The sequence below is a fragment of the Cavia porcellus genome, unplaced genomic scaffold (assembly GCF_034190915.1).
Source record: "Cavia porcellus strain 051 isolate PalLab524CR breed Dunkin Hartley unplaced genomic scaffold, mCavPor4.1 scaffold_19, whole genome shotgun sequence".
In the NCBI taxonomy this organism is placed as follows: Eukaryota; Metazoa; Chordata; class Mammalia; order Rodentia; family Caviidae; genus Cavia; species Cavia porcellus.
Genome location: NW_026947502.1, coordinates 59,848,036 through 59,872,544, shown reverse-complemented (window position 1 = coordinate 59,872,544; position 24,509 = coordinate 59,848,036). Strand labels below are relative to the sequence as shown.

The 24,509-nt window shown below is 45.1% G+C and overlaps 1 protein-coding gene across 1 annotated transcript in view; it reads left to right on the top strand.

Annotated features, from left to right (window-relative positions):
- Fer1l6 (fer-1 like family member 6) overlaps positions 1-24,029 on the top strand; it is a 145,009-nt gene extending 120,980 nt beyond the window's left edge. The window contains exons 34-41 of the mRNA XM_003467358.3: positions 8-168; positions 2,538-2,680; positions 4,858-4,946; positions 5,349-5,447; positions 7,741-7,982; positions 8,984-9,147; positions 20,743-20,843; positions 21,398-24,029. Coding sequence (XP_003467406.2) covers positions 8-168; positions 2,538-2,680; positions 4,858-4,946; positions 5,349-5,447; positions 7,741-7,982; positions 8,984-9,147; positions 20,743-20,843; positions 21,398-21,581 — 1,183 coding nt within the window. The 3' untranslated portion in view covers positions 21,582-24,029. The remainder of the gene's footprint in view (positions 1-7; positions 169-2,537; positions 2,681-4,857; positions 4,947-5,348; positions 5,448-7,740; positions 7,983-8,983; positions 9,148-20,742; positions 20,844-21,397) is intronic.
- Positions 24,030-24,509: the final 480 nt, after the last annotated feature.

Genomic DNA, 24,509 nt, shown 5'->3' with positions numbered 1-24,509 from the left:
TTTTCAGAGAAGGATACAACGCCTGGAGGGACACATCCAAACCCACAGAAATTCTCACCAAGCTCTGCAAAGACAATAAGCTGGATGGACCCTACTTCAGGCCTGGGCAAATACAGATAGGAAGCAAGGTCTTTTCCGGAAAAACAGTCTTCACTGAAGAGGACACTGGTAACTTCCTGCAAAATGTTCGGCCGATGTTGCTCTTCTACTGAGAGGCTGGGGGTATCCATGGCTTGTGGCAGTGGGCATCTAATTATGAAAGTAGTGCGTACTTACAGGAGAAAATAAGGAAAAGCAAGCAGGATAATGAAGTCATTTACAAACCCCAGTCCAGAGATAGCAGTGCTGTGTGCTGGTATATTTCCTTGTAGAGTATGTGTGTGTGTCTGTCTGTCTTTCTATCTGTCTGTCTGTGTGTTTGTGTGTCCTGCTTTTTCTATATCCAATATATTATGAGGATTTTCCTTGATTTTTTTTCAAAATGTTCATAGATAGCATTCCATTGTATGGTTGTGCCACTTAATTATATTCGGTTCAAGTTCTTGGAGTAACACGGCCACAACAACCTTCCTTGTACATATTTTTGTTCATTTTTCTCAATGTCTAAAGCATAGATCATAGATGTGCAATTGTGCCAGAAGGTAAGCTGTATAAGATAAATATTATACAATTGGATACCACCCAAGTTATTCCCGCAGATGTTACACCAATAACTGTCCTATTTTAACACCAGGAAGTAGGTTTTCATATGAGCATCATAAGATAGACCACAAAGAGCCCAGAGGGGTTCTGTAAATTTAGGATGAGAAAGAGCCACTTCTCCTTTAATGATGTAGAACGATTCTTGTACTGTCACATCCATGCATTTGACATTTCTCTATAGTGGCTCAGTACTTTTGATACAAAGAGCTCTATAAAGCTTACGGTACAGGATATTTTCACAGCATGCTACCAAGTTTTCTTTGTACATTGCCAGCCCCAAGAACTTAACAATGGTTCTTGCATGCAGGGTTATTGTTATTTAGATTACCTACTAATGACATATTGATACCTTTCTGTTGAGAAAAGTATTTTTTCACAATGTATTCTTAGTTCTTTGGTTAGTAGTGTAACATCCAATATTTAACAATTACTCTTTTTCCCTACTGAAATCTGAAGTTATGTTCATAAGGTCAATTCCTGATTGACTAAAATTTGTGACAAATATTTATTTACTGATTACTTTTCAACCCTATCAAGCTTACTGATTATAATTATTACTTCAGGGAGATTTTTAAAATAGCTCTTTATTAAAGACACTTTCAATTTTCTAATACCGAATTTTGCCATTTTAAACTTTATCAACATTTTGTTCTTTCAAAAAGTTTCATCTTATTGTGTGCATATTCTTCCAGTAACTTTATCATTAATGAACTCCTGTAATAGAATGACATCCCAGAGCCTTTCCAGTGGGGCAGGTGTGGGCAGGAGGGAGGTCCCAGTCAAAAACAAGAAGATCAAGGGCACCCAGATACACAGTCCCCACATTGCTGGAGCTACCTGATTCCCAGAACCTCACACTGTGGTGATAGAAAATAGTTCTATCTCTCCACAGACATACCCTTGCTACTGCTTGGAATCCACCTAATAACTGATGGACTCTTTGGGAATCTGATTTAGGGGTGAACAGAACTCCTATTCCAAGGTCCCTACTGCTCTCTCAGTTTTCTTATTGATAGGGGAATGAAACTTCCAACCTATTAAATGTACAAGTTCGTTCTCTAAAATCAAAGAATGAATTTTAGGAACAATGAGGTTAAGAGCAGAATATATTTTTTGAAAGAAAGAAATCTTATCTCTGGGAGAGAGACAGAAGGGGTCTTGAGTGGATGCCAAGACCCTACCTTTTCTAGGGACTTTCATAGAGTAAAACCACAAAGTGAGTCAGGGTTACGGTGAGGAAAACATGGGAACTCACCTGGCAGGTGGTATGAGGTGGGACAGAACTGTGGTCCACCGGTAAGATTAATTGGGGTCAAGTGGGGAAGCCAGCCGCATAGCAAGCGGACATTCTTTTCTTACAACGAGCAGGGACTCTTCCTGTAGTGGGCTAGGATGGTGACTCCTGGATTCCTCAGGGTGACAGAGACTTAGTTAGAATACCAGTCCTTAGGATGTGGGTGCATTTGTTTGATCCTTTGTCTTGAGGTCTGGCCCACAGTGGAAGTGTCTGTTGCAAGGTATCTGGACTTCTGCACTGGCTCCTTCGAGGACCCAGCCCTGTCTCACCGCTTATAGTATTTCTATTTAACTCTGTTGCCTGAAACACCATCAACTCACCTCATTTGCCCCACCTCTAAAGTTTCAATCTCTTTTTCTTTCCCACCACTTTCTCCATCTGCTTTGTTCCCTTTTCTGTCTGTTTTTCTCCCTCTATGTCTCCGTACTTTTTAAAGGAGCCTCTGAGGGAAGTGTTTGAACATGTGTCTGGCAGCCCTCTCTGCCTCTTTGCAGGTAGATGCGTCTAACAACTCTCTGTCTTTGTCTTTCCATCGCAGAAGAGACAGTGGAGTCTTATGAGCACTTGGCCCTCAAGGTCTTACACTCCTGGGAGGAGGTTCCCGAGGTCGGATGCAGGCTGGTTCCCGAGCACATAGAAACTCGGCCGCTGTACCACAAGGATAAGCCAGGAATGGAACAGGTAGTAGGCAGGATGGTTCTGGCGCTCATAGGTGGGTATGTCCTCAAGGAGCCCCCAAGGGGCTTTGCCCTTACACATCAATCTTGTGTGCCCATCTGTAATGATTTTTCATTTGAAGACAATTTCGATCTTTTCCTTCAAAGATATTTAGCAATGTCTGGAAACATTTTTAGTTGTTAGAAAAGGGTGGGGGAGCTACTGGCATCTAGTGGGTAAAGGACAGAAATGCTGCTAAATTAAACATCCCATAATGCCCAGTACTGTCTCCTACTCATAGCGACAAAATGTCGTCTGGTCCAAAATATCAATCATGATGAAGCTGAGGAACTGCTAGCCATTTTCTGTCCTGGGGACAGTGAAGGACTTTGTACTTTTTCCTTTTGGATTTGAATTATAAAACTCTTTGATAAATTCTGAAATTTAAGAAACTTTAAAAATTATATGATATGCCAAAGCCCTTATCCAAAATCTTATCTGTAATGAGAGAGAGAGACAGAGACAGAGAGATTCCTCAGAGAAGCAGCAGAAAGTAGTTTACGTTGAAGAATTGGCAAGAAGCTGTGAAAAAGATAACTCAGTTTAGATGCAAAGGGAAAGAAGACAGACTATGTTAAGAGACTTTGCAGTACTCAAGCCTTCGTGTAAACCATCTTACCTCAGGCTGACCACAGAATTGTTGAGCCAAGCTGGGGCCTCTTTGCGTGTCAATAAGGTGATTGCTAGTAATTAATGATGTGACAAGAGAGACACATACCATGATTTTCTTAGAGCTACAGGGGCACATAAGTTACCTTACTCTGTTCCTTAATCTAGCCTTTCAATGAGTTTTACATTCATTTTTAAGATTAGGAAATTGAGATTCAGAGAATTTAGCAACTTGCTCAAAGTCAGCCAGCCAGGAAGCTGAGGAACTGGGATCTGATCCAGGCGCTGCAGTCCCGTGGCTGCCTGTGCTCAGGCCACAGCGCCAGGATGGCTCCTGTCTCAGCTCTGGGTTCACTTACTTAACTTGGGCAAAGCACGTGAGGACACCTTCCCTGCTGTTCCTGCAGGCCGGGGTGGACCTAGCAGTGGGGAGTGTGAAGGGACCCTCGAGAGACTAAGTCATTATGAACTGGAGAACTACTAGCCATTTCCACAGTCTCTACTGGAGATCTGGGGTCTTTGGGTTATTGGGACCCTTCATTTTTCCTGTCAGATCGTGGCTTTTGGTTAAGAACAAATGTTAATGCACCTTTGGGGAATAAACCACCCCACTTTTGCATGAGCCAGCTTTTTCTTCCCAAATGCCAACCCTTTGCTTACATTGCTTATCTTCTGAAAACTCTCCCCACTGACTTTTTCTAGCTTTGAAAGCTCCTCTAACCCTAGTCCTGCCCTTCCTCTATACTCTGCTGGGGATCTATGTCTTTTTCATAACGTCTCCCTTGGCCGTCACAGCCCCGTCAGTCATTCACCTCCTGGTCTGAGCTGACGTGTGCTTAAACCTGGACAACAGAGACGAGCGTGTGGTCTGCCCCCTTCTCCCTCTGTGCCTGTTCAGTCTTGCAATGGCCAGAAGTTCACGGCACTGGGCGAGAAGCCCTTTTCTTGGCTGGTCAGCTGAGCTCTTCAGATACTTTCTTTGACTCCTCCAAGCTGTAGTTTCTTTATGTGTAAGGTGGGTGCGTGGCTGGTGATGACCACTAACAGAAATAACAGAAGCACCGAAGTGTGATTCTTCCAGCAGACAGTATCACCATCTTTTTATTCCTTGGCAGTTTGTAGAAGGAGCAGAGCTTCTGGAGGTAACAGATAAGGGTCGAATCCAGACTCTGTCACATTTTGTCTGGGTAACCATGGCAGGCAAGATCTCTCTTCTGCCAAGTGGGAACAGTGGTGTCTATGGGGGAGGGGGTGAGAATTTACCGCTAATGCAAATCAAGTACACCGCCTGGGATGTACCACACAATAACTGCTCAATAATGCTCTTCCTCCACTCTTCACTTATGCTTTGACTAATTTTTAATAAAAATGTAACTTCTGTCTTTATTACCAAACATTCTACTAACATATAAAGGTACCAAGCTATACCTAGGACCCCTTTCTAGTATAGAGAGCTTTTAAAATCCTGAGTGGTCATTTACCCACGTCCTATCCTCTCCCAAAGCTAAAAGACGTCTCCTCTTCTCCATAAGGGCCGACTTCAGATGTGGGTGGACATGTTCCCCAAGGACATGCCTCAGCCAGGACCTCCTGTTGACATTTCACCGAGGAAGCCCAAAGGGTAAGTGGGCAGGCATCACCTGTCCTGAAGTACAGTGTTCCGATAGAGATTAGAGGACTATATCAATTGATCTGGTGTCTGAGAGGTCACGTGATGACCAACCTCCCCTTCCACCTGGCTGGTTACAGCAGCAGGTGAGTAGCAGGAGTGGTGACAGTCCAAATGGGGGCTTCTGAGCTTGAAATTCCTCTTCTGAGAAATGCTGAGTAACAGGAAGATCCTCCCAGGGTAATTCATGCCCTCGGTGAGTCTAAGATTTCTGCTGGGATACTTGGTTTTGATGCAACCGAGATTTTGAGTGTTGATATTCATGAACTCAACCAATGTGAGGAGAACCAAAAGCAACACCTTCTGACTCCATTTTCAAGCTCACCGTCCTAATGCTGCTCTCCTGCCCCCCAGGTATGAGCTGAGGGTAATCATCTGGAACACTGAAGACGTCATTTTAGAGGACGAGAACATCTTCACAGGCCAAAAATCAAGTGACATTTATGTTAAAGGGTAAGGTCATTTTCAGGTCCCTCCTTGTGTCCCTTCCCTTCCCTGGATTTTTAATCTCCACTCAAATCTATGCCCCGGGGAAGATGCTACACCCACAACCCATGCCAGCCCCCCATCTTCCCTTTGTTACATATTTGTCTTTTTTTGTCATTTTTCTGAGAGTTATCTTGTGAAAATATTTTTAGTGAGTAAATCTTATGCTATCAACATCTTTCACTTAAATAAATGTGGGACACTTAAACATCTTTCTTGTCTCTCATTCTAATCTTTAAAGATTATCTTTAAACTGAAAAAAAATAAAGTGTGATGATACTATTAATAAAGGATTAACCTTTTTTAGCAGATTATATAACTAATGTAAAAGTTAAAATTTAGCAAATTCCCATTTGGGACTGCTACTATTAAAAAAAAAAAAAAAGATACCAACCTAATCCACAAAGTGAAACATTTGATGTCTCTGTCTTACAAGTTGGCCCTGCTTCCTTTAGCCTCTGGGAAGGGGTCAGAGAGGTCAGAAGAAACAGTGATTTTAATCTCTGTTTTAGCTAAAGCATATCTCCAAGGTCCTGAACTCGTACCGGCCTCATGGTGATGTCTCCTTGCATTTCCCAAGCATGAGGACTGTGATGCATTTGGCAATCCAAGCATATCCATTCTCGCAGAATTCTCATTTTTCAGGAGAAGAGTGGAGGAGTTAGGTTATTACAAAGAAGAATCCACAGAGACAGCGTGGCCCAAAACAAATAATGTTTTAAAAGCAGAGTTAAGATCCTCTGAAATTGCTTTCTGATCACTAGGTCAGGAAAGACTGATTGCCTTACGAAAAGATATCTTACCACACCTCACAAGATGTAGGGTTCTGGGGGAGTTCAGGCTGAGGCTTCCAGAACCCTGGCCCATTAGAATATAGGAAAAGAGATGTTTGTATCCACTGCCTCGGTTTCTCCTCCGCTGCTCCCCAGCTCCCATCCGGCTCCTTTCCCAGCACCCCACAGAGCCAGTCTCATGGAAGCATGCCCTCCTGCTGCCAGTGTCTGGGTTTTATTGCCTAAATAAGTCTTCAGCTTAGGACCTTGCTAGGAACATTTGACACAGTGAATAGGTTTTGCAATGCTTTCTTGCCTGCCCTCTAGCAACACTCTCTGGGTTCCATCCTTCTGTGCTGGTGTTTCTCAGTGATCATTCTCCCCACCCCATCTAGAAGTTAAATGGCCCCTGGCACTGCCCTAGGCCCTTTTCATATCTCACACTATTTTATCTGTCACTCTCATGTTTCATTAGCTACATAATTGGGTCTATAGGCACCATGCTCTATGAAGAGAAGGTGGTCTTCACTCTGCCCTGGGGAGGAGCTGTGTCTGCTTTCAAAAAGCAAGTGATTTGGATTATCAGTTAGCATGGATAAAATGACTCATTTTCTGAATTTGTTAATTTACCATGATAAAGTACCGGGGAAACATATGTTAAATGTAGCTTACATTATTCTGGGTATGGAAGAGAAAGACCCACTAACTCTAAGATGAAAGAACACTGTAGGTAATTTGGAGTGCTTGAAACACTTTGTAGGCATTACTTATGTAATTCCTCTGTGCAACCCCATGAATCAGGCACTCTAACTGCTTACAGGAGGAGTGGAGACACAGAGAGTTAAAGAGCTTTTCTGTGGTTGCACCGCTAACAGGGGTAGAGTCCGAATTGGAACCTTGGTGACCAAGGCAGCCCCCACCCTCCCTGCCTCACCAATCCAGGCCTGCTGGGCTCTTGAACCCAGAACCAGAGAAGAGAGAGTTCCAGGCCTAGCATCACAAGTCTAAGCCCAGCTCTAGAGGCCCAGGGAGTGGGTAAGCTGGCACAGAGGGGGCCCATTCCTGATATTCAGGAAGTTTGCAGAGTGGCTGAGGTTCTGCTTACACTCCCCTTCTGTCTCCTGGACTTAGCATCCTGATGGCCCGAGCTATAGTTGGCTCACACACTTGCAGACACCTGCCCAACCCGGTCATATTTATGTTCCTAGTATTTAGTATATATCACATATATGGAATACTCACCTTATTCAGTGACACTGAGCAATACTTCGTGAGCCTTGGGATGGGTCTTATCCCCATTCAGACCCCTTTGACCCCTAGTCTCCCTCTCCAAATTGAAATGTAAGCTTCCATCCAAATCTAACCATAGAATGAATTTAAAACTATGATCTGTGACCATGCTAGAACTAGCTCAATCACTTTTGATCATACTGATGCCTGATTGTAATGTACTCTGAGGGTCTGAATTTTTAAAAATCTCTGCTCAGGTGGTTAAAGGGTTTGGAAGATGACAAGCAGGAGACAGACGTCCACTACAACTCGCTGACCGGAGAGGGCAACTTCAACTGGCGCTTCCTGTTTCCGTTCCAGTACCTCCCAGCTGAGAAGCAGATGGTCATCACCAAGCGGGAGAACATCTTCTCCTTGGAGAAGACGGAGTGCAAGACGCCGGCGGTGCTGGTGCTCCAGGTTTGGGATTTTGAAAGGCTGTCCTCGGATGACTTCCTGGGTAAGTCAGTGGCTTCCTGAAGCACACATTAATGATAAGATCTGTCCCCACTTTTAGAGGGCTGAGTGTCATTCAGTCACAAGGGCAATAACTTCAGGACTATTCTGATGGGAAAACTTTGGAACCAGCCCAAACAGGCCCTAAGTATGGGACTGTCTAAATTAATCCTAGTGCATGCATACGGTATTAGACTCAAAGAAACTTGAGGTGATCTTTGCTGTGTCACCAAGAAGTAATAGAATTTTGACTGAGCTCTGTGCCCATTTCCTCCTTTGTAAAATGGGGATGGTGGATCTGTACATGTGACAGTGCAATTAAAGAGCAGGACACAGGGCCTCTCTCACACCAAGCACTCAGGAAGTGCTAACCTGTGGTCATTAAAAATATTGAAATAGTCAGTGGCTGGAAAGTTGTGAAAGACACATTTAAGTGCCAAAGAGCACAGGGGACCTTGTTTCTGTAAAATATGTGTTTATTTCTACGGAAAGAGGAGAGTGGGAGCAGGAAACAGGAAGCGGGCCAACAAGAGAGGGAGCTCGGCACTGTCTCACTCTGAACATCCACTGCAGGAAGCCCACCGAGCTCTGCTCCTGTCCGGAGAGCAGACACCAAGGCAGGAAGACAGGCCCTTCCCAGGAGTTCAGTGGACCCTATGGGGGGTGTGAGGGGCAGCAGAGGGTGAGCAGGGCTCCTACGGGGAGCTAAATGCTGAGGAAGGAGAAAGCCAAAGCACAGCCTTCAGACTAGGGGCTGCACTTGGGGAGCAGAGAAGGTGCTTCGCCGTGATGGTAGCTGAAGCTGAGGCTTGACAGTGATGAATGAGAAATCAGACACACTGTCATCAGACACCCCGGATTACACTTATGCTCCCAGCACCCAGCACACCCCACGGGTGACGTGCAGCTGAATGTCAGGGAGTAAGCAGGTGAGTGTGGACAGGGTTCCCAAGCACTTCCCTGATTTTTAAATGTTTTGCATGACCCATGGGTTTCCCTTCACAGGCTCCCTGGAAATGAACCTCAATAATTTCCCTCGAGCCGCCAAGTCTGCCAAAGCCTGTGATCTCTCCAAGTTTGAAAATGCAAGTGAAGACAGCAAGATCTCTATATTCCAGCAAAAGCGCGTGCGTGGCTGGTGGCCTTTTGCTAAAAGCAAAGAGCTCACAGTGAGTGACAGCTGAAGGAGGTGGGCCAGGGGGTGTCAGGACACGGTTCTCTTTCGGTGAGTCATTTTGTGGACCCAAGTTAAAGTGCTTTGAAGTGACTAAGAGCCCTTTAAGCCAAAGTTCTACGGAGGAGCATGGATTTTTAAAGCTTTATAAATGCATTAAGCCTTCCATATTTCAGCCCATGTGATTTCATAGCTGTCTGTGTGGAGGCTATTTGTTAATCATTCTGGCCTATACTTAGCTCCTGGCATTAATTTTTCCAGCACTCCTTGAAATTATGCTGACAGTCCTGAGTCGTACAGTTTCCAGGTAGCTGCTCTTTTACCCTCAGATGTGAGACCCAGTTTAAAACTGATCCATGCTGTTAAAGCTTCAAGTGGGCACTGACAGGATGAGCCCCCCTGTCACCTTGTCCAGGTGCCTTGTGGGAATTTCTTTCACAGACGCAGAGAATCAAGTTTCTTTTTCCTTCCTTTTTCCTCTTTGCTGCTCTGGAGAGGAGGACTCTGGGATCAGGGAGGTTGAGCACAGGCACTGAGGCCCGCAGTGGGCTCTTTGCTGTGTGCTGGTGCTCTCTCTGCTGCTGGGTCTGGCGCATGTGAGGCAGGGGTTCCAGCTGCACCTTCCCAGGTAAATGGCAGCTGCTGGTCTGACCCCAGGATGTCCATTTTTATTACGTTTTCTGAGAGTTTTTCTCTTTCTTCCATTCTCAACTTAATCCTCTCTGACTAAAAAGATTGGTGAAGAGCCCAAAGCTCCCACCTGGCTCATTCTTCAAGGTCCCCTAATCGGCTGGCTCCCTACACACCGGCCTCTGGGCAGGCCTGGGCTTCAGGACTTAGCACATAACAGGATCTCAGACAGTATTTGTTAGATGAGTGGAGAGATTTAGAGATGAAGGAATCGTGGCATCTATACCCTCAGACAGCTGTGATCCTCACAGGGGTTGTGGGGAGCATGCGTCACAGACAAGGGTTGGAGACAGAGAGAAATAAGATGCTGAGTTGAGCAGTCAGGCACAGCAAAGCAGGATGTTTTTTAGAACATTGAAAGGTGTTATCTAGGTGAAAAGAGCAATGTCCACTCTGAGCGGAGTCCCAGAAGGGCAGCCACCGCTGCTCAGCCACCAGCTGTCCAGTGAAGCTGGGAAATGAGGATTTCCAAGACCTTACTTTTGGCATGATTTTGGTTTCTGCAAATACATAAGCAGTAATTATACAGCACAGTTATACAGCAGCCATCCGTTACATTTAGAGCCTTAGAGTTGGTCGACTATGTATAGACCTCCTCTGTTATTTCATTTGACCTTAGCTGATTCTTCATTTTTGATTCTGTTTATTTCTTCACTTCATCCAACAAATATTTACTAAGCAGCTATTATATGGTGGATCCTGGGAATAAATGTAATACAGACAAGGCTTCCATGACCATGAAGCTCAGAGGCTGAAGTCAAAACCACACATAGACACACATGTGCAAAGGCACACACAAGTCACACCAGGAAGAAAGTACTTCAAACATGGGCTTCAAATGAGGAACAAATGTGGGATTAAAAGTGTCGAGTACAAGACTTCCATGAACATGGTGGTGAGGCAGGTGGCCAAGACCTGAAGAATGGTAGTAGCAAGCTGTCAAGAAGAAACAGGAGAAAGAGGATTTCCCACGGAGCACACACCTCAGACCAAGTCAGTGAGTGAGGTTGCGGAGTTTAATTTCAGTCCCAAAGGGAAGCCTGGGTAGGGACCTGGGCAGACAATGGGCAGGAGAGGGTCCAGGCAGAGCAGGAGAGAGAGGAGAGCAAAGATGGAGCAAGATGATGATAAAGATGAGCTGGGACCAGAAAGCCAGAGAGGCAACTCTTGGGAAGGGCAGGTGAGTCATGGTGACAAGGGCTCCTGGCTGGTTATACAAGTGACTGAAACATGCTCGTTGTATTTAACTGCATAGAGATTCCCAGTGACCTTTAATAAAGCAATGTGGGGAATGTCCACAGCAGCACTGTTCACAATACCTAAAAGTAGATGTACCCCATGTCCATCAGAGATGAGTGGATAAATAGTGGCCTGTCCACACAGTGAAACATCATTCGGCTATGAAGAGGAAAGAGATGGAGCCAGATGAAAGAAGCCAGTCACGATAGACCGCATAGTGCTCAGTTCCTTTCAGATGAAGTGTCCAGGTGGGAGGCAGTCCTTACAAAACACGCCAGTGGCTGCCAGAGGCTGGGAGAAGGGGAATGGAGTGACGGCTGATGGCCCCTTGGCTATTTCACTTGTAAAAATAGGAAAGCGAAAGTGTACCCCTGTGGCACTCTTGTGTCATGCATATGATACAGAATCTACGGAACGCGGTGTGTTCAGAGTCAGAATTCAGCTCAGGCCCTTGCCTGGTAATCAGCACTTTCACCACTCCCTACTCCTACCTCCTTCCCCGGCCCCAGACCAGGGTCTCCTCCAACCTGAAATATGTCAACATCTAGCCCATAGCAACACCCGATCCAATCTGTGGGGGCTGCTGTGGTTTGTGTCCAGGTGGCCCCCCAAGCCTTCTGTAATTATAGATGTGGCTAAATCTGCATTTGTGACTGGGTTATTGTTTAACACTGGGACGGTGGTGTGAGTGCTACACCGCCCAGGGGTGGAGCCGGCATGCAGTGTAAGGGGGAAGCAAGGTGTGTTTTCTCCCTTTTGCTCTCCTCACACTTGCTGTTGTGGTGGCCATGAATGGCTACCCCGCCGCACCACCCTGCCCGGGAGACAGCTAAATATAGATTAAAATCTCCAAAACTATAAAAAATAAACACTGCCTTCCTTCATGTTGGGCATCACCAATGAAAAAAAAATAACTAAGACGGGCTAAACTTTCGGTAAATGTGAGAAAAGGTGAAGAACAGAGCCACTGACAAAATGCTTCCGACCACTTTATGAGTGACTCTCCTGATGGCCTGACCAGGATGGCAGATTTTCACGGCCTGTCTTACAGACTCTTTGCTCACCAGGTCTAGGAGCTATCATGAAAAGCTGTTTGCTTCTCTTCATGTGAAGTTTCCTCTTCTGAATATAAGTTACTGTCTTGCCCCGTCAGCTGTTCACTTGATCAGTGGTTACAGGACGCCTCGGCTGCAGGGCTGTGGTAGAGGTGGGCCAGGGAGAGAGAGAGGTGCGGAGGATATGGCCCTATCCCCAAGGCTTGCTGTCATGTGGAGGACCAGAGAAGCAGCCAGCAGCCCTCAGTGTGCAGAGAAGCCAGTGCTCTGGTGTGGCCATAACCTACAGCCCTGCTGCAAACTGACAGCGGACGCAGTCTCCAAACAGCTAAGGTCAGATGACCTGCAATGGTCCCAGGGACCAACCCACAGCCTCTGCTGCCATCAGCCCCATCCCTGCTTCCCATACACTTCCTGACCAATCACACAGTTGGCCGCTTCCAGTTCCTAAGCAACAGCCACCAGTTAAGATGAACCAGTCTCTTCTCTTTCCTTGGTAAAAGACACCCTTTCCCCTACCGCAAGACTTTGAGTCTCAGCCAAACAGGAGTGCTGGAGCTGACTCCCATTCAATAGCAAGCTCCCCATGACCTGTTTGTTCTCATCTAGGTGGACTTTGTTGATAAGCACTTAGTAGCGCATATTAACTCATTTATCCATTAAACCCCTATGTGATGTGTATAAATACACACAGCCACAACACACACACACACAGTCAATATCCATTTTATACATGAGGAACATAAGGGACAGAGAAGTTGAATAACTTGTCTCACAGCTATTCAAAAGAAGGCAGAATTCAAACCCAAGCAGCCTGCTCTCACATTCCTAGGTCTTACCCACTGTGTAATACTTTCCTCTCTAGCAGAGGGCCAGGGAAACACCAGGGACATCCAAGCTGGTCCTGTTATTAGCAATCTTCTCCAACACAGGAAACCTCTCCACAAAGGTAGTAGAGGAGGGAAGGTTTTATTTGTAAGTGACTATGAGCCAGAATGCAATGTGCATCACAAGCAGCCTAAGAAATTGCAAATAGAGAAAGACACCTCATCCTTTTACATCGCCAAGCAATTGTCACCCAGTGCATACTCGTTTCAGGATAGATGATAACTCACTGTCAAGGAAGAAGACTTGAGCACAGTGTTTCTCAGACTTATTTCAGTCTGCATTCATCTGGTGATTGGCGCTGCCAACTGTGCTAGCTAATGGGCTAGTACAAAAGACAAATGTGGCCTTATCCCCAAGACTTGCTGTCATGTGGGGGACAGCAAGACAGCAAGACAGGAAAGACAAATCCGCAAAGCTTTGTGAAGGGAGGTAGTTTTACAACTGGCACAGGACAGCCACCCAAGGTGTGTTGACACTAAGGCTGAGTGTGTGTGTGTGTGTGTGTGTGTGTGTGTGTGTGTGTGTGTTACTGGGGAATGAACCCAGGGCCTTTACACTGAGCTACATTCCTGGCCCATTCTAAAATATATATATTTTTATTAGTGCTTATTTGCAGCACATCATGATGGCATTCCTCATGGAGGATGCGTACATGTACATAATACATCTTAAAATCTTTTAGGTCCTCTTAAAATTTTTTTTTGCTTTGAGACAGGGTCTCTCTAAACCACTAGTTACCCAGGCTGGGCTCTAGCTGGCAATCCTCCTGCCTCAGTTTTGTAGAATTCTAGGACTATAAGCATGCACCCCCATACCTAATAAGGTTCTTGATGTTTATATCTCAAAGAGACAATTCCTAAATCCTTGACAAAGACCTAGGTGTTAAATACTAAAGCTTATCCAGTTTTCAAAGAATGTAAACACATTTCAGAGAGATGAAAAAGTCTGTGTAATTACAACTCTCCGAAGTAAATGCCCCCCAAAAAGAAGAGAGAATACCTGGCTTCTATTTTCAACTGCGAGAATTCAGCCTCCTCTTTTATTTGTATTTACCTTTACACGTTCAAAAGGAAAACAGGAAACAAGGTCCTCATCCCCACCCACTGCCCGGGTCAGAGCCTTGGATGAGCCTCTGCTGAAGTCCAGCCTCCTAACATGACAGCAGAGTGCATAGACCCAGAGGCGAATGCCATCATGGAAAACCTTTGCCATCTGGGGCAGGGGCACTTCCTGTCCCCAAGATTCAGTCTCTAGGTCTCAAAGTGGAAAAGGCTGGACTGGGTGCTTCTGAGGTGCATTTCTGGCAGGTTTGCTAATTCCAACTCTTCTCCGATCCTCCTTCCACAATTTAAAGCCTTTAGATAGTCACTATTTCCCGACCCTTGTCACTGGCAGGAGAGAAGGGTTTGTCTACAGTTACTGCTGGCGCCAGGTTTATTTTAAGGCTGCTTATCAGCATCCAAGCAGTGTTACACAGACATTTAGGTCTCACAGCTCCTAGTGAGAAGCAGCCCAGGGTCACCTCTACACAGTGGTCCTCACTCAACCCTTAAAATAGATTCTTCTTTCTTCATTTCATTCAGTGTTATTATGAGAATTTCCCTACCTGGTAGTGTCTGTGTTGTTAACCTTTAATAATAGCCCCACAATAGAAATGCTAGAGTTTAGTTACTATTTTTCTTTAATATTTATTCATTCAAAACTTTATGTACACAAAGAAAAACAGAGGACGGTGATTAGCCAGATTTGCTACCACAACTCAGCACGCACTAGCGTTCTGCTCTATTTGCTTTTTACATTTGAGTGTATGGGTAAATGGGTGTACAGTGTGTTTTTGCTGAAGTTTTTCAGAGTATGTGTAGACATTTGGACCCTTTATTCTTATGTATTTCAGTAAGCATCTAAGAGCACTGGCATCTCATAGCAGCGGTGCCGTCTTCATGCAGAAGAGAGCTGGCAACAACTGCACAGTGGGATCAGTGTCCACACCATACTCACCTCTCTATTGTGAGACAGAATACTCCGCTGCCTCCCTAGCTACTTCTTTTTCACTACATAATTCATAAAACATTATTCCTGATTCATGTGCTGCCCTTGGTTGTTCTATCTCTGGTCAACTTCAAAGTGATCGTCTGACTTTTTCTTCTAGGATACAGACTGACGGGACCAGGCCTGACGTATCTGGTGGTTTTCTGTTGGTGTAGCCCATCTTATTTACTCTTGCCTGTCTTCCTTGTGAGCTGGCAGCTATGTAGACAGCCCTGTCAGGCTCCAGTCGAACACTGTTGGCCAGGATATGGCGGATATCCTGAACTGTGCCGGGAGGCACAGTGTCCAGTGGTCTCACTGTTCGTCGTCCTGTGTTCGTTCTCTTGGTCGCTTGGTGAGCATAAGGTCTCTTCCTTGTGAGGGGACACACTCCCCTTTGCGTTTAGTAAATAGCTAGCTGGCTAATATTTTGGCACTGCCAGGGATTCTTGTTCTGCAGACACCGTTCAGCCGGTAGTTCCAGGAACCATTGGTTATCCTAATCTATTTCACTGGTTTGGGAAAATGATTTTTCCTAATTCTTCCGTACTTCTGTTTCTCCTGTTTTGTTCCTTCATTTCGTCTGTCTACCCATCTATATCTATCATGAACTTTTATCATTCTTTCTCCATTTATTAGTTGGTACCCTTTACAAAGAGTTTTCCCTTGTACATTGGAAATAAATTAATTTTTCTCCCTCCCCACCTCCCAAAAGATGGTATAAATGTTTAATTATGTCTCTTGTCACATTTTAAAAGAAGTTGGTATAAAAATCGCGTCCGATGACTACAAAATGAGATTTTTCCTGGGCTTTTTTTTTTATCATTACGGAATAATGAATTTAAAGTATACGTAGTTTAGCTTTACCCATTGAGAGGACTGAAAGCAAAATCACCCAGTAGCAAAGAAAACTCCTAGCACCTACTTTCTGAATCCCGGCAACTGCTAAAGAAGCCTGGGAACTTTGATGAAGTAGTTGATACCAGGTCTAGGGCAGACAAATCCAAGATGAGTCCAAGACCTTGCATGAAGGCAAATAGCACAATTCGAACATCCAGAAGCATGACTGGGCTTTGTGTATAAAGCTTGTTGCTAACTTTTAAATCACTTCTGTAACTCAGCTACCCAGAAATGGAATTCAGGACATAACTATACTTCTACTCAGACATATATATGTATGCATGTTCATGCACATACATGTGTGTATTATGTTTGTGTATGTCCTTTGTGTGTGTCGTCAGTATACATTCCACCACTAATATATGAGGATGCCCCATTTGATACCAGTGATGGTTGTATTTTGATAAGCAGTGGGTACTGCTGATGAAGGCAAGTCCGTTCTCCATGCAGTCACTTCTCAGCATTCCCAGGTACCAGTTTCCCAGGCGAGGTAGTCGGAAGCTCACACATGACAAACATGGAAGGACAAATCCACCATCTTTCCACAGAACCTTCCCTATCACTTCCTCCACCCACGATGTCATTGGGTTAGTGAGAAGCCTCAGAACTGGTCTATTTTTTCTAGCTCTGATTTTAAATTACATTTGGAGGGGATTATTAGCTTAAATTCTCTCCTTGGAGCTGAGCTAATACTGGGTGCAGAACTCTCTGCATGAAGAGATATGCATCGAGGATGGCATTTATCAGAATGTGTCAGAAACACCTTCCCAGCTGCCTTCCTGATGCTTAGCAAATGTTTTGTAACCACTCAGGCAAAGTAGTGAGGCTGGACAAGGCCTTCAGGGTAATAACAAGTGACTCCTCTGTGGAGGGAAAATCAATTTAATATTCTCTGCCTTCATTTTCTTATTTATTTTTTCTGTAAGGATTAAGGCTGTAGTCTGGGCAGAGAGATGTTTTGATTAAACTATATGCTTCTTTTGAAAACAATAGTGTTGAAGATAACAACTAACATTTAAAAAATCTTTCTAATTAACAGGTATTTCATTAGCACTGCATCTGTATTTCAGGTCAGTCTTACTATGGTGCATACTGTTAATACCCCCAGGACAGTGAGGTTAGTGAAGGCAGGTGACTCGGCCCAGGCATGGCAGCTGGTAGAATCTGGCTTCAGGGAAGCTCTGTGTGCACCACATCCACTACACTCAGCTGTCACCTGTACTATGCTGTGTTGTAACACCCTGTAAACTGTCAAGGCCAGTACACAGTGGGTCAAATGCACACACTGACTTCGGCAGTGACAAGGACTATGGGTTTCTTCCTGAACATTGCAGAAAAAACCACAATCATTAATTTCTAAATAAGCAATCTACTTCTTTCTTTCCTCAACAAGAGGCCTCTTGGACACATGAAGCAGTGGAAGAATAAGACAATATCAGAGAACCTCTGTGCGAATCCTAGTTCAGTAATGCAAGTTAGCAGATATTGCCAAGCCTTGGTTTCTTGACTACAAAATGGAAACTGCAAAATGCTATCAGTGTTTCCAGTTGTCACATGGTTTAAATGGAATAATGTGTGTAGGAAGCACCATGCAAGGGATGAGCTTTGGGGCTCAACTTGTTATTAACAGCAGAGAGCAAAGGGACTAGCATGATCCCTTTACTGTAGATCTAATGCACTGTCCGTTGACTTCTATCCCCTCTTCCCAGCATTCTTCACCCCAGCAACTTGTTACCTCCTCTTTATCTGACTCTCCTTAAAATGTGAGCAACTCAATGAAGCTTTCAGGGTACAAAATACTCCCTGGTGGAGCTTCTCTGAAAGGCTTGTGAACAAAAGTCTTCTTTGAATATGAAAATCCTTCTGTCATGGTGTTGGAGTGGTTTCTTGCATTTCTTCCAGTGGCCAGCACCTTAACTCTGCCTTTCATAAGTCTTAGAAGTTAGAAGTAGGTAGTTCTAAAGAGTACCTGGACATTTGATAGAAGACCCAAGAAGATAAGTGTCTTTAGATGATGCGTTGCTTACTGTTCTCATTGCTAAGACAGAACACCTGACACTCAAGAGACAAAACACCTGACACTCAAAGCTAAAGGTGGAAAAGTCCATTTTGCCCCATAGTTTGTAGAGGTTTCAATCTCATAGTCAGCTGACTCTAAGGCAGGGTGGCGTTAAAGAGAAGAAATAGTTCTTGGCAGGCAAAGGCAGGAAGGCAGCAAAGCAGTGAAATAGCAAGCAGCAAGCCACCACATCAGCCTTCTTTCTGCCCCTGTGTCTATCCAGCTACCTGTCCCCACTGCAGCTACCTGTCCCCACTGCAAGTATCACCCACACCCGGAGCAGGCCTTCCTAATGCCCACACCCAGAACTATGCCAAACAATCAGTAGACTCATTAAGTAATCACATATCTTGATCCGAGCGTCACACACTCTAGATCCACCCACCTCTGAAATCCCCACCTATGACCACAAGAGGCTTTGGGGGGACCTCTAGATGGAAGCCGTAACAGATGGTGATTATTAAGACGTCATGGACTCTTCTCCTGTGAGAGCTGGGAAGAGCCTTGTAAAGCTTCTTGTCCAGTTATCTGTAACAAATGGATAAGTTGGCAGGCAGGTTGCTATAATGGAAGAAAATCATATAGCCCTTGGTTCAAATTTCAGTTGATTGGTGTGACAGTTATGATGATATTCATCTTGACTGGAATGAAGAGCTTCCTAGAGAGGTGGCTGGACTATCAGGGAAGTGATTGATTGCACTAGGTGGATAAATCCATTGATGAGTTCATTAGTTGAATGGGTTTGTTAGTACATGGCACCTGACTGGATAAAACAGGTCATGGGGAGTGTGGTGTTGAAGATATATTTTGCCCCAGTCCCTTCCTCTCTGGATTTTCCTCTTTCTTCCTGCTTCCTGGCCTCCATGAGGTAAGCTTTATCCCTCTCCCCTGCCATTTGCCATATTTCTATCTTAAAGCCAGCCAACCTTAGAGCTAACATAAATCTTTCCTTCTGTAAGTTGTGTCTGCCAGGAATTTTGTCCTAGTGAAAGAAAACCTGACTAATTGCATGCATGACTTTAGAAAAATTATTTGGCTTCTATGGCTTCATTGCTCCACAGATAAAAAGCACTTTATCTGTTGCTGAGATAGATGACAGATGGCAGGTAGATAGATAGATAGATGATAGACAGATGATAGATAGATAGATAGATAGATAGATAGATAGATAGATAGATAGATGACAGGTAGACAGATAAATTAAGCTAGATAGATGAACAGAACAATCAAGCTGGGACAAATTGAACAATAAGTTAGGGCACTGCAATTACTGCTAGAGTCCTGTTATTATCACTCCATGCTGACAGCTATGTGTAGGCACGATCACAATCAACAGATGTTTGATCTTTCTTCTCTTTTGTGGTTTCTAAATATTTTCTGGAGCTTCTCCATCTAAGTCATTGTCTGTGTGCCATGATTTCTCAATAACAAGAGAGTACATGCATACATGTATTTAAGGAATACAGGGCAGATACTGCTGTTTTGAGCTGGTCTGGTTTTTAATCCAAAGCGTGATTGAGACTCCTAGTTTTGAACTCCTGGCTTCCCTTGGAGCAGAAGCCTTTACACTTCTTTACTCGCTTGTGGCTGTGCACGCTCTCCTCCTGCCCTTCATTCTGCCTCTTTCTCATTTCCCCCTCATGAGACCACATTTCATTACCTTGTCCTCACTGCCAGTAGCCAGATCTGCTTGTTGAGAAGCCCTTGACTTTTAAGGTGAATGGGTAGTTAAGACAAGGCCTGTGGCTGAGTTGGCCCTTAGACTGTTTTCCAGGGTGATAAATCAGCCTTGCCTCAGAAGTCCATCGCGCCTAACCAATGCCTCACTCAGGGAGGCGCTTCAGCAGTGAGGATGTGTTAAAACGCTTCTCTGATATGCCAGTCCTCCAGCTCTGCCTCTCCCTTACCAGCTTCCATCTCAATGCTCAAAAGCAAAAAAGCCATGAGAGGACAGGTCGTCCTCCACCAAGAGCAGGCCTCCAGGAGCTCAGGAGTCTATTCTTGTTTTATTGGTACCGGGGATCAAACTCATGACCTTGTGCTTGCCAGGCAGGCACTTATGCCTGCTGAGCTAAATCCCCAGCCCAAGAGTCTGTTCTTCTTGATCACTGTTAGTTCTCAGTCCTAGAAGAGCACTTGGTATTCGGGGGCCCCCAAAAGGAGGGAATGAGTGAACAAACGAGACAGAACAGCTTGACCTCCTCAGGCCTCCTGTCTCATCGCACCGACTTTGCTTTGTGTTCTAGCGGAGCACCCTGCTCACAGCTTTCTAAGAGGAGGGCAGGAGGCTAGAAGGGAAGGTGCTTCTAAAGCAGACGAGGGGGACAGCAGAAAGAATGAAAGTGGCCGTGTGGTACAGATAGGCCATACCACCAAGTTCCTCTTGAGAATTGATGGACAAGATGGTAGCAGACACAGAAGGGCCACCACATAATCAACAGCCCCCTTTCTGAGGACTGTAAGTCCCCTCATTAATACCATTTCTTCATATTAAATTAGCACTAGCGAATCCATACATGTGTGTGTCCTGGTACGCAAGGGACCCCAGTAGCATCCATCATAAAGGGTCCTCTCCCAGTATCAGAAAGACAACTGTTTTTCTCAGAATAAAACATATGACTTGTCAAAGTGTGCTCTGCCATTCTTCACTATGACAGTCCTCCTCCCAGAAAGCTGGCCCTGCTCCGGGGTGACTCTGCGGCCTGGAACTGAAGCTTCTGTCTTTCTGCAGGGCAAGGTAGAAGCAGAATTCCACCTCGTTACAGCAGAAGAAGCTGAGAAAAGTCCTGTGGGGAAAGCTCGGAAGGAGCCCGAGCCCTTGGCCAAGCCCAAGTGAGTGGACTGAGGCTGGGGATATGGAGAGAGGGCAGGCAGTGCCCATGGGAGGGAGGGTTATGTGTTTCTTTGGGATTCACTAGCTCAAAATTAGCTATTAAGCACCTAGTAGAACACTTTGGCGAACACAGAAGGAATGTAGGATGTAAGCCAGGCCTTCCAGGAGCATTTGACTTCTTCAGGGAGAAATAATGCAAAGCAGTTACCAGAGTGTAGGCTCAGAAAGAGCACGGCCCAAGGGGCAGCTGAGAGAGGCTCCATATGGACTGAGGTGATGGGATGGCTCCAGGGAAGAGCAGGGGCTTGAGCTGCTCATGCAGGCTCAGCAGGAGGGTGACAGGACCTCTCCCTGGGTTCTGACTGGATTCGGATTCTGCCCCAGACCATCCTTTTAGGGGAAGCAGGAATCATCATCACCAGTGGATTAGGTTGGTCCTGCTTCGGGCCACACAGTCTTCTTCTGCCCCAGAAAGTGGGGATCAGAAACATTTCCCCAGGGCTTGTGCTGACAACCTGCCTGCCTGCTGATTTTTCCCTGCCTTCCCTCCCAGCCGCCCGGACACTTCCTTCTCTTGGTTTGTGAATCCCTTCAAATGCCTGTACCACCTCATCTGGAGGAATTACAAGAAGTACATCATCATCGGCTTCATCCTCATCATCCTCATCATCTTCCTGGTCCTCTTCATCTACACCATGCCCGGGGCGATCAGCCGAAGGATTGTAGTGGGCTCCTAGGGATTGTGGAGGACTGGACCGACCCTTTTCCCAGGCCCTGTCCACTTCCTGAGGGGGAGCATCAGAGAACAAGAACTGCGAGAAGCACTATGTGAGAGGACAGGCCTGGAGGACCCGAGGATCCCCCCATGTTGAAGGGATGGTGGCTGTTCCTGGAGGGGGAGAAACAGTCTCTCCCTGCCCCATCCCCTGCCTCCATCTTTCCAGCTCCACGTGCCCCAGGCAGCAGGAAGTGATGACTGCGCCATCTTGGGACGACCAACCATGACCTTAGATGGACCTGAGAGAAATTTTCTTTATGTAATTGGCTGTTTTGGGAGAAATTTAACTCTGGATCTGAGATTTTATTAGAAATATTTGCTTTTAAATAAAATTTTACTGCAAAAAGACTGAAAGTATTTTAGCAAACTATTAGACATTTAACCCCTCTCGTCTACTTTAGCCTTATTTAATCCTTACAGTTTGTGGAACACATGCACTTACTCAGGCTGTGAAATCAGCTTGGATAAAACATCTACAAACCATCTGAAATACTTCAGTGTTGAAATTCACATTCCGAGACAAGATGTTGCTTTTTAAAAATTAAAACCAGTGGTTCTAGAATGTGTTCAGTAGCAATCATGAGTTCAAAGAGATTCATTTTGATGTATGTTTCATGCAATTGCCAAATGGTAATTTTATAAATTGATCTAAAACATGTGAAGTGTAAGTGTGAGTATATGTGTGCTTGGGTGCAGGAGCTCCACGCAGCCCATGGGAATTCTCCTTCACCTGGTACCCAAGCCCCAACAACCCCCAAGTCCCTACAGCCCAGGAAAACCATGCGTGTCCTTGGCACGGCTTGGCATTTAGTGTGACAAAAGTGTGTGCCTGGTCTCAGATGAGACTTCAGCACAAAGGAATCTCAAAGCCAGTCTTGGAAAGAGTAACCTAGGCACTTGCAACCGAGGGCCTGTTTTCCTTGAAAGTAAACTTCCGATTTTCATCACAGTCTCCATATGCCACTTACCTAAGGCACAAAGGTGATGGAAGGGGATGATTTTCTCAAATATAATTTTAAAAACCCAGAATTTGAGTACTTGGCCTCAAGTCCCATGCAAAATGTTTAACTTCATACACAAACAATTATGTCAACCATTTCTTTCTGTGACTAAAGGTCATTTCTGGTGGGACTGAGGAAACCGGGTTGGGGTTCCCCCCCTTGACCCCAGAGGCACCAGGGCCAGCGTTCTGGTTTGTGTTTACTTTTTACAGCTTTGTGCGGTGTGACTCTCCTGAAGGAAAGTCTTTCCATCTGCATAAAAAGTCACTCAGAATGTCCCTGCTCCATCACAGAAAGACCAAAGCACGTTCTGTGTGACTGTGGACTTAGCTGGAATTCTGGCCCCAGATGCTCCCCCCATTAGCAACTGATGCACTCCGTCCCTGGAATGCTGAAAAATGGGGCACTGGGCGCATGAAAGTATTTTTCAGGGAGACTGGTTACATCTGTGCGGTTCGTTCTCCCTGTGCAGACATGTGCCATCAGCACTCATGATGGCCAAAAACATACAGTTAGAAAACTTTCTATGACACATGCTGAAAAAGTGATATACACATACACAAAAATGTCTGGAGCAGTGTGCCAGCGTTCATCTGTACGTGATTATGTAACGTTTTCTCTTCCTTCTCTTAGAAGTTCAGCAATAAGCAAGTGTGAATTTCAGTGTAGAGCTAAATAAGTAGGCATGCTCACAGGTCAGTCTCAAAAATGCTCTAATGGGCTGGGCAGTGTGGTGGCAGTGGAGATAGGATGCACCCTGTAACCAGGACTTTGCTTCGTGGCAGTGGTCCAAGATATTATTTTATCTTCAAGTTACGGGTACAAGATATGGAATGTGTTTCATGGCTGAAGCTTTTAAAAGCACATATATTTCTGGTATTGTTAAAAAGTAAAAGAACAGCATTAATTTAGTATAAATTTGGAAGTAAGATGCTATCTTTCTCCCGGGTTCTGAAAGAAAAATGACAGATAAACTCCAAATGAGACAGTGCACAGATTCAAACCCACAATTCAGCAGCCCAAGGCTGGCAGCCGTTCTCAGTGAGACAGAGCTCTCTAACTTTCCTCTGATGGCACACAATGTCCAAGTAACAAAAGGCTCATCAGCAGGAGCGTTTGAGACACTCTTGGATGAGATGCCCTCATAAAAAGTAAGTGAGAAGCAGGAAGGGTGGTTTTGGAAGCAGCCACGTCTGTCTGGTATGCTATACATAGAGTGTCGCATATGGCCTGTCCTGTGTCCAAAAACCTTGATAAATAAAATAATTCTCCATGCTTAATCATGCAGGCCTGTGCCTAAAAATGTTACAGTAAGAATGGGCGGGCTGGAATGGGAGAGCCTGTTTTCCAAGAAGTTGTCAGGAGCTCAATTTGTGTTCTTAAATAAAATACATTTATTCACTTGACAGCTTTGGGGTTTTTTTTTTTTTTCTCATCTTAAGTCTGCTGCAGATGGCATTTTCTAAGCAACACTTTAATTCTTTCTCCCAAACAAAACCATTAACAGCAGCAACAACAAGCGAGCAGCCCACAGGGCAGGACATCCGGCGCTTCTCACAGGGGCTGAGCCACTTGGTGCCTTTTTGCTCTTCCTCTGTGGGACAGGTAAATGGAAATGACAGGATCCACTCCCAGCTGGGGCCCCGATACGCCAGCAACTAATTGCTGACTTTCGCTCTCATTCCCTGCCCTAACCCTGTTTTTATTGTTGTCAGCACTGGGAACACAAATGTGCACAGTCTCACAGGGCATAGGGCCTGAGGGAGAGAAGACACACATGAGTACAGACTGATGGAACGAATGGGGCCAAATACCAAGAGCATTTCAGAGGGACTGCGCCCAGGGGAAGGAAAGGCTGAAGGCAGATGAAGGACAAGGAACAGAAA